Raw genomic sequence first — 10,177 nt, forward strand, 5'->3', positions numbered from 1 at the left:
ATCAGCAAGTTGATGTGTCAGCACCAAAAAGTTTGGGGGGAAAAAAGAAAGAAAGAAAGAAAGAAAGAAAGAAAGAAAGAAAGAAAGAAAGGAAAAAGAAAAAAATTAAGTCTCAGTTTTTATCACATACAAACTATGTTGAAACATTTAGTTAGCTACTTCATTCGTTTGGGGAAGGATTTTTAATGTTATTCTATTAAAAGCGCAGTAAGCATACCATCATGAAGAATTGATTTAACTGTCAAAATACTGTAATTTATGCTAACCTTAAAAATCCCATATCTGCTAAAACTCTGTTTAATATGAAATCTAACTTTAAATAATTTAATCTCACGTAGTCTGAAGGGCAAAACTCTTGAGTAAGGGGAACATTCCTTGTGTGTGTGTACGCACGCACGAGCGTGTGTGTGTGTGTGTGCGCGCGTATGTGTATGTGTGTGTGCTCGTGCGTGTGCTTGTGCGTGTGTGTCTGCTAGCAGGGCTGATTTTTCTTTAGTTTTCTGCTGTTACACAAGCACCAGCTTGTGGGGGTCATTCATCTGAGAGGGTGAGTAAAAAATAAAACACATATAAATATTTCATTAGGTTATTCCTATGATTTAATGCGTCAGGGTCTACGGCAATATCTCCAGTCCATTTATAAACGCATTAACACACTGATCCTCCTCACACTACTTCAGTATGAATACTCTGCCTCCGTAGAGGGCAGATGTGAGAGCAGCCCGGTTTGTACTGAACGTCTACAGTGAATGAAGCCCCGTGCTCCACAGTCGGTGTGTAACTATATATGTGTAAGTGTGTGTGTGTGTGTGTGTGTTTAATGTGTGGCATGTAGATGGATGGATGTGGGGGTGGGGGTGGGAGGGGGGGGGGGTGAGTAACTTGGTGTGTGTGTGTGTGTGTGCGTGCGCGTCTGTGTGAGGGAGAGAGAGAGAGAGATAGTGGACCTATCATTTCTAGAGCCAATGAAGACCATCCCCATAAACAGGTTACAGAAAGTTCAGTCAGCACCCTGGAAAAAATTGATCTGTGAACTGTTAAAAACAAAGCCAGGCATTTCTATTCAAATCCACTTGGACTGACTGCATTCAATAGGCGACATACTATACAGCAACCGCAACAGGTTTGAGCTACAAACTACTAAAATTCTATTGTTGATTTTTTTTTTATACAAACATTGACATTATCAGTAGAATTGGAACGTGGAAAAAAAACTAAGGTTAACAGTTTAATTAGGAGCCAAGGGAGAGACTCAAACCTTGAGTGATCAATTCAACATCAGGGGAAAAAAAAGAAGAAACAAGGTTAGCCTGTTCATTCTGAACTGGTAAGAAATAATTGGCAGAGAGCTGACACATGGCAGTATTAGTCACCGTAAGCATCGAGCGTCCCCACTTTTTAATTAGGAAACATGTACTCAAACCTGATGATCCAAAAGACTGAAGCTTCAGACAGAACTAATCCGCTCCCTTGGGAGCATGCTTCGCTATCACGCCTTACAGAATAATGCTATGTTTTCTCCCTGTAGGATTAGTGACGCAGAAATGTGTTACCCCATCCAAAACGTGTCTTCTACATGTGATCCCCCTCAATGAAAAACACTCCCCCCACACATACACACACCCTTTCTCCCAAAAAAAAAAAAAAAAAAAGACAAGAAGGATTGAGTGACTCATTCTACAACAAACATGCCTGTCCCGGTAAAAACGCTCCAACAAGTGCGTTTCGCATTGCAGTTCTTAATCAAGTAAACGCAAAAATAGTCAAACTAAAACTTTAAATGAAAAAAGCGTCAAAACTATTTCAGCATGTTGTTCATAAATATAACTTCGTCTAATTTTGTAACTACGGCATCTGAGCGACTGGAAACAAAGCAATGACCTTTTTCAATGAGATTTCCTATTTGGTTACACCGTTTGGAACAGAAGTCTAATATTTTTTACGTTTCAAAACAAAAGCCTCCTTTCTGCAAACCTCTGCACGCTCACAGGCGTTTGTGTGTATACACAGAGAGAGCGGGAGGAGAGAGAGAGAGAGCGCGCGCACTGAAGAGGTGTTGTCCTTCCCCTGAAAATTGGAAACGTTTGTAGGTGGACCACTAAGGCTATTACTCCTTACAATTCGTAACAGAAACAGACTACAGTTGTTGAATATCAAATAACGTCTGATCTGCAGTCCAGAAACACAACAAACTGACAATTCAGATGATACATATGTGATGTGTGTTTTAAGGAAAGATATTTAAGTTTGTTTGATATCTACTCCTTCCCAATGTGAAAAGCGTCGTGAAATTAGCCGATGGAAAAAAAAAACACATTTTCTTTCAGTAAGCACAATTAGCATAACCTGGGGCATGCTGCTGACAGGATCCATGAGCTGCGGGAGTCTTAATTGACGCTAACGAAGACGAATAGAAATTCAGTTTTCGCAACAATTGCATAAGCTCGGTTAAATGGCGCCGATAAGAACAGGTTCGTTATAATAGCGCGGAGTCGCGTCTGTTTTGTCAAGTGCCTTTGCGTTTACATTCGATTATTTGTACTCTTTCGACATCTCTCTCTCTCTCTCTCTCTCTCTCTCTCTCTCTCTCTGTGTGTGTGTGCGTGTGTGTGTGTGTTACGAGGACGAACCTTGTGACGTTTAATAATAACTGAAGTATTGTGTACAGAATTTCTAACAAACATACAACCACACTACAACACTAAAGTATCGAGCTTGAGACTTCTCTTGTGCTGAGCATGAAGAGCTATTTAGGAAAGCACACAGGATGAATAAATGATGTTCTCCTTTTTCAAAAGATGGGACAGACAGAAGAAGGCTATTTAAAAATACATTAGTCATAAGCGTCTTTGCCCCAGTTCTGAGAAAGCGTAATAAAAGATACAATTAAATTGCAACACGAGCAAAAGCAGGAGGAAACCTCTGAGCAGCCTACGTCATTACCATGCTTTTGAAATAGCGCTCAACACCTCCACAATATTATTCTTATACGTGCGTAGTTCGTTTGCTGTAACGTTGATCCTCACGTGTGAGACAATAACAGCAGGCTACAATATACAATTTAACAAATAAGAATTTTATCTGTCGTTTTATGGGTAATAACGATTTTGGTAACGTGTTAAAAAAGACTAAAAACGATCAAACATTTTTTTGTGACCCAGACGTTTCCTCACAAATAATCCGCAATTAAATCTATGCCCCCGTCGCTTCGTTATTTTCGAACAAAGAGGGCAACAGATACAATTGTCAGTAAAGCTGAAACGAAATACCGTTATGAACCAAACACTGAAGTTAGCATGTCATTTCTATTATCTGCCCCAAAAGGGACACATCTTTATAAAAACAGGCCAGACTGCGAACCAGTTGTGTCGACTCGAGAGTACGCGTTTACCTTTATGCATGCCAGTGTAGCGGTCCTTCAAAACTGTCAATTCGTGGATTTTTCCAAACTGTTCGAATAAGGGTTTCAGGTCTTTCTCTTCAAGGTTCCGCGGTATTTGGCCGATAAATAGTTTTATAGCGTCTTGGTCTTTCATGGTTCCGTTCTCCGGATGAATGGAGATGGATTCTGACCCGTTCATGGGTTTAGGAAATGGGATCTGAGCGTACTGGTGCTGGTGCGGAATTAGGAGGAGTGGAGGTTGGGTCGGTGGTGCCCCCGGTCCACTGAAAACCAGGCTGGTGGGTACGAGATGGTGCGGCTGTGGTGGATGCTGCTGGCTTCTTGTTTCAGTCTGAGTGGATCTGGCCATTCTGCGCTTGGAGCAGACTGGATAATAATAATGACAACACACACACACACTGAGAGGAGAGCAAGCACTCAGCTGGAAACTCAGGCTCACTTTCTAGCCGACACACACACACACACACACACACACACGCACGCACACACACACACACACACACACAAAAGAAAAGGAGGAGGGGGAGGAGGAAAGGAAGCCATTGGTTACTCTCTAGCGACACCCACAGGCAGAACATTGATACTGGCACCGATATGTAGTGAGCACAAATGGGAAATACGATTTCTTTATCACAGGTGGGTTGCGTCAGATTTTTATTTAATTTCTCTTTCGGGTAATTCAGGCATGTCGGATTCCCTCGATGCTAGATTTAGGTTTGTCTGACATGAAACCACACTAAGTGAAATGGATGATAGGAGTAATAAGATTTAGAAAACAAGAGATGATCCTGGTCAATAAGTAAATGAATCATTTCAGACTGACAGTCGGTCAGGTTGATTACTGAATTCACCGTCATTGAGAACATCAGTTGACAACACAGAGAACGAAAGAAAACACACAGTTCATCTGGGAGCTATTTGGTTGTTCGGTGGTTTGAACTGGATCTCACAAATCTTTTTGAAATCTCTGGCCAAATGGAGCATATTCACTTGATATGATAAAAAGCAGATTGCTAATAATTAGTTCCTCTTTTCAGAATCTAAACTATAATTGGGTTCAAAACACAAACGTAACAATGTTAAGTGTTCTTGTCTTAGGGCTAATAGGAAAGTAGCATGGATTTTGGGCAATGCCTGAGGCCAGGTTGCCTAAATCTAGTACTTGAGGGCCAGATTCCTGGCTTTTGCTGTTGTCTTCACCACGCAAGGAAAGGCTGGTGTTTACCTGGGTAACAGGTGTGTCCACTCTGAAGAGGCCACACTGGTCGGTCCACATGAAAATATATGCATTATATGTATCACATATATTATGCATATATTATAATATATAATATCACAGGGATGTATTACAGCCACACAAGACTGCGTTTTGGCAGTTCTTATCTTGATGTATTTTCAATGAAAAAAAAAAAAAGAGTACAGTTGGTATGACAACCAAAGAAAGTGTATTGATTGACTAATCCAAAAGCTACATGTCTTGTGTAGATTCAACATCTCTTGTCACATGACCTTAAACGGCACTAATCCTTTCAGATGTCATGGAAATGTTCTACCATAAACAGAGCAAATGCTGTTGAGATTTTTTTTTTTTTTTTAAAAATAGTTGAAACTCAGACTGACTTTCCAAGAAAGAAAAAGAAGAAAAGAAACAGAGTTAAATCATTTTATGAAATGAATTTGGTGAAACTTTAATTAAACTGGATTAACCTGAGTGATCAGCTGCCACTGCTCAGGGTCTCTGTTTCTCTACCGTCATCGATTTGCTCTCTCAGCACCAACAGAGGGATTGGCGGTATTGTTAAAGTTTGCGTATTGCTGTATCGATGTCTAGCATAGTCTTTTTCCGGCTGGTCCCACCACTTTGGGTTCAGGGCTACACCTGAGACAGGTGAGAAAAACAACTTTCTCGCTAATCAGTCAAACAAAGTGGAGAGCTTAAAAAAAAAACAAAAAAAAACACACACACAGTCAAAAGTGTTCAAAATGAACATGCACAGACTTATTAGCAAAACCTAAGTGTTTCTTATCAGCGTGTGAATTATTGTATATATCCATGTTTAAACGAACCAAATGGTGCCAAAAAAAATGTGAAACTGAAATATTTGAAACTCTTTACACACAAGTTCAAGACCAGAAGGGGGGGGGGGGGGGGGGGGGGGGGGGGGGGGGCAGGTGAAATTAACCTGACAAAGGACTCTGTCACTTATAGCCAGACATTTTGTTTAAACATAGTTCTTTTACCTCTAATATTTTAATGGAGGAAAAAAAACAAAACAAAATGGCTCGGCTCCAGTGGAAGAAAAACAGTTTCTTCGACGTGACATATCGATCTCTGGTTCTCCCCGCTATGTCTTCTCTTATCAGCGACGCGGACGACTTTAGATGGCCTCCCGATCTTTAAACGTTATTGGACCAACACAAGTAGAATTAAAAGCACTCAGATAGATTTGCTTAAGACCTTTGTAACCTTAAGCCTGTCTGATGTGTGATGGTGTTTTAAAAAAAAAAGTGCATTAAAAAAAAGTGAAATTCTGCCCAACTGTAGGTCGCTTTGGGGCCACAGGAACCTTAGAGAAACAGCAAGCGGTTATTTTTAGGGCTAAGTGTGATACTGGATGTGGAGAGAGGCATTATTGACCCGTGCCATTAGTGTTTTGCAAGGCAGTGCAGGCAGACAAGAAATCAATAATGCTTGTGCTATTGGTGTGAACTGAAAAGTTACATACAATTTAGTGTGCTAGCATTTAAGCTGCAAGCTTGTTAAGTGCCCAGTAGACACACAGAGAGGCGGTCACACTTGATCTCTAGCTTAGCGGTGGCTAAGACCCCCAGGGACGCGTACAGACAGCTGTGGGAACCACTTAGCAATCTGTTCAGCTAAGGCCCTAAAAGATCAAACCCAATTACAAAAAAACCTACAAAAAAAAAAAACCTAGAGCATTTTACCATGAGCGCTCTCTCTCTCTCTCACTCTCACTCTCTCTCTCTCTCGCTCTCTCTCTCTCTCCCTGTCTCTTGTTATATGTAAATTAACCTAAACTTTTAGAGGTCATTAATATCCCCATTCTTAAGCACTGAAGCTTCAGTTTATGTATTAAACTCATTGTCATTAAGTTGTAATCTCATGACAGACTTTACTCAGGTGTGAACTAGTGGTTTTGTGCTTCAAATGTTGAGTGTTTTTACTCAGGCAACAAGTCACCCCATTTGTTGATATTGATCAGAACTTCATCAGCCTTTGACAAGAGAGAGACTCTGTTGCACTTCTACCTTATCTTACTGATCTCCAGACAGACTAAACATACAGACCTGACAGTTCTAACAACAGTGACACTTTTGGAAAGAGTATCTGTACATATATCTGTACAGCTAAAAATGCTATATATATATGTATATATATATACACACACACACACACACACACACACACACACACACATACATATATAGGGGGTGGAAAAAGTACAAGTAGGAGCATTGTTACAAAAAAAAAGTGCTATATATATATATATATATGACTCAGTTCAGAGTAAAGAAAATAATACAAATTGAGAACACTGTCTCTCTCTTGACTGCATCACCCTCTTGATTCAAGCCTTGCGTTAGGCTCTGCCTTGTGTTCCTCTGTCTTCTGATAGGTTGAGGATGTGTCGTCTAACTGGGAGATAAGATTGCTTAATTTTTACCTCACTGACAGCGTGCTGAAGAAATGAAAACACAATGTCACAGGGTAGACTACAACGTTACCAGTGGTTTGCCCCAGAATTTGTTACAGGCCTGTATGTGTGGCCAAGCATGATTAATTTCATGTCGACAGAGAGCTGACATTTTCTTTATGAGTAAACTTTCAAACACGTCTATACAACACGTCTATACAACGTTTCGAAGACGTCACTTTTTGGTCCTCGTCATTTCTGACGTCATTTTCTGCTACTGCAGCCGCTGCTTCACTCCTCTTTGCGTTTCTTCACTGTCAACGTCCTGAAAAAAAGGTCAGGTAAGGTGAGAGCCAAGCTGGAATCAACACCACATTGCGCAGATTAATTAGCTCCATGGCAGAATTCATTAAGTTGTATTACGGGATAGCTATTAGCCAAGTGTTCTATGTGAGTGAGCCCAAACTTGAACAGTTCGGATGATCAACTGGAGCGTGGCTGGAGAAAAGTTAATAGCAAATGACATTCATTTGCCTGCGCAAAATCGACAATGCCCAGATCCGTGCACGTAAGTGGGCGAAGCGGTTGTTCCAGCCGTTAATTTAAGTCAGCTCTAGGACGGTTAATGAGTATCAGGTACAAGTTCAAAAGGCGTCAGTGAACTCTTCTACCTACCGGCCTGAGAATCCGCTTACTCCAAGTTGAAACGTAAATGTGTTCAAATGATTTTGGATTTCAAATGAAAGAAACTAATTAAAGTTAAAAGAAACATACTTATTTCATTGGAGTTAGGACTGACGTAATCGTTCATAAAAAAAAACGTTTTAAAAATTCCATTTTTAATCACAGATGCAGGAGCCCAGAAACCAAATCATAAAATAAATTCAGAAAACGCAAGAACTGAGGATTTTTCTGCTCACAGACTTGTCCCATCTATAAATTATCGTTTAGAGAACGATGTTTTTGGAAGAATGCATGTTTAGCGTCTTAAATAGCCATGCAAATTTGGAGGAAAGCAGTTATTGGAGAAACTTTAACTGTTTCGCAAATTAAAACACCGTAAATCATCACGCACAGTATACCTACTAAGGGTTTCCTCACTTCTGTATTTCAGTATGACCCTTATTTGTAACAATGATATGCATTCGCCTCGTTTGCATTTCTTGAACATTTCCGTGCGCCAATTTCATCGCGGTCAAGGAGGCAACAACTTTAAGTACATACGCAGAACAGTCGAATTACAGTCAGCAAACATGACTGCAAGAGGACCTCTAGAGGGCGCCTGAAACTCACACTTCTGTGATTACCGCCATATTTTGAGGTCGAGTGATCTAATAGACTGGATGTGGGGGCATGAGAATCGCATTCTGTCTCAGCCAGATGATTCTGCGAACGACTTTTTTAATTGACTCGTCGTTTAAAACTTCTCAGACAGTCAACCTCACTCAGCAACAAGAAGCACTTTTGTGTTATTTTAATATTTGGAATGGAATGAAATATTAAACAGCCGTTCCTTTTTTATGAAAAAAAAACAACAACGATACTTTATGTCTCCTGTGACCACTAGCACATCCCCCTTCTGGATTTGAACCTTTAGTGTGATTTTCAAGGCTTTGCTGGATGACAGGGGTGTCCTTTTATTCTTCAGAGATCTCTGGCTGTGCGTTAAAATTGAATTCACGGCTCACAGAAGGGACCGATACGTTTTTTGGCTATAACAGGTTTGACCGGTCAGCCTCACGGAGGGCCTGCAGGTCTCTGGTCCTGGGCCTCGTCTGACACCACTTGCTCGACCAATCCGACACTCCGTCGGGCTTCGATGAGCTTAGTCATGGGTTTTAATCGCGGTTTTTCAACAGTGAGGAGGTTCTGGGAGCCCTTTCAAAGATTCTCTGAGGAGTAGTTAATCACACTATCCTTAGACAGCCTGTCTGAGTAAATGGGAACAGAAATAGGTCTGAAGAGAAAGTCAGTGGATTTCTAACGGTGGCTCAGTGCGAGACAGGCAGGTACGTCAGGTGTAATTGTAATGTATTGGCTAGAACAAAGAGTCCGGTCAGCGTAGTCAAACTCTCTAGAAGGAGGATGACAAAGACTTCAGTTTTAATACATTTAGAGATGACTTTTAAAAAAAAAAAATTAATTATGTTATGCTTAGCCAAGCATGTTTCCCCAGTGTCAAAGCACATGATCTATAAGATATCATCAGGGCCAACACTCAAACTTTTCCATTTATATCGGGGGGGGGGGGGGGGGGTGGTGCTAAAGGGCAAGAGAATGTTATTAACAAGTTTATGACCAAATCAGTCCACAGCCTTTAAAAATCTTACCCACATCATCTCACTTTGTAAACTTTTTATAATATCCTTTTGTACAAAATCTTTAACTTCCTTTTTTTTTTTTTTTTTTTTTTTCCTCTTCTGAAACTTTTGCATGCTGGGACTTTTCCATCCAAGGACATTCGAGTGTCTGATTGAAGTTGTTTGAATTTCTGATGGCAAGTTGCCAGGACTGTACATTAAATACTCTCTCTTTCTCTCTCTCTCTCTCTCTCTCTCTCTCTACTCATCTGCGCAGGGCTCATTCATCACCATTCAAACTTGCTGTCGCACCAAGGCATCAATTGCTTTTTTGCTTGATTGTCTACCCTCCGCTGTCAGTTTATGAATCCCTGCTTATCATGTGGCAAAGGAATTCATTTAAGGCTTGATGTGCTACCGAAGACTTTAGTATTAGTGAGTGAAGTTGTCGTCCTGGATCTCCCAGCTGAGTTAAATTAATATTTTAGATGCATTTTTATGCCTGTCAAGGGCTTGTGACCTTGAATTGGAAATGAGTGTCACTAGGGGCCTCTACACATTCTCTGGGAAACGAGGGATCAGCTCATAGTACACACACACACACACACACACACACACTAAATTACACAGAGACACAGTTAAATGCACACATACTCTCTCTCTAACTTACTCACTCACTCAGACTCTCTCTCTCTCACACACACACACACACACACACACATACACCACAGAACATCTGGAGTGGTCCAGGCTGACAGAAAGCTAATGTACTGGGAGGAATCCAGTGATTGATTTTGCTTCCGGCTCCACTCTGAAGT

General features: G+C 40.8%; 1 protein-coding gene across 39 annotated transcripts in view; it reads right to left on the bottom strand.

The window, feature by feature from the left end:
* Positions 1-3,752, bottom strand: part of celf5a (cugbp, Elav-like family member 5a) — a 160,811-nt gene extending 157,059 nt beyond the window's left edge. For all 39 annotated transcript variants that reach the window (XM_030785146.1, XM_030785130.1, XM_030785125.1 and 36 more), the window contains exon 1: positions 3,392-3,752. In XM_030785146.1, the coding sequence (XP_030641006.1) occupies positions 3,392-3,752 (361 nt within the window). The remainder of the gene's footprint in view (positions 1-3,391) is intronic.
* Positions 3,753-10,177: the final 6,425 nt, after the last annotated feature.

This window comes from Chanos chanos, chromosome 9 (assembly GCF_902362185.1).
Source record: "Chanos chanos chromosome 9, fChaCha1.1, whole genome shotgun sequence".
Lineage (NCBI taxonomy): Eukaryota > Metazoa > Chordata > Actinopteri > Gonorynchiformes > Chanidae > Chanos > Chanos chanos.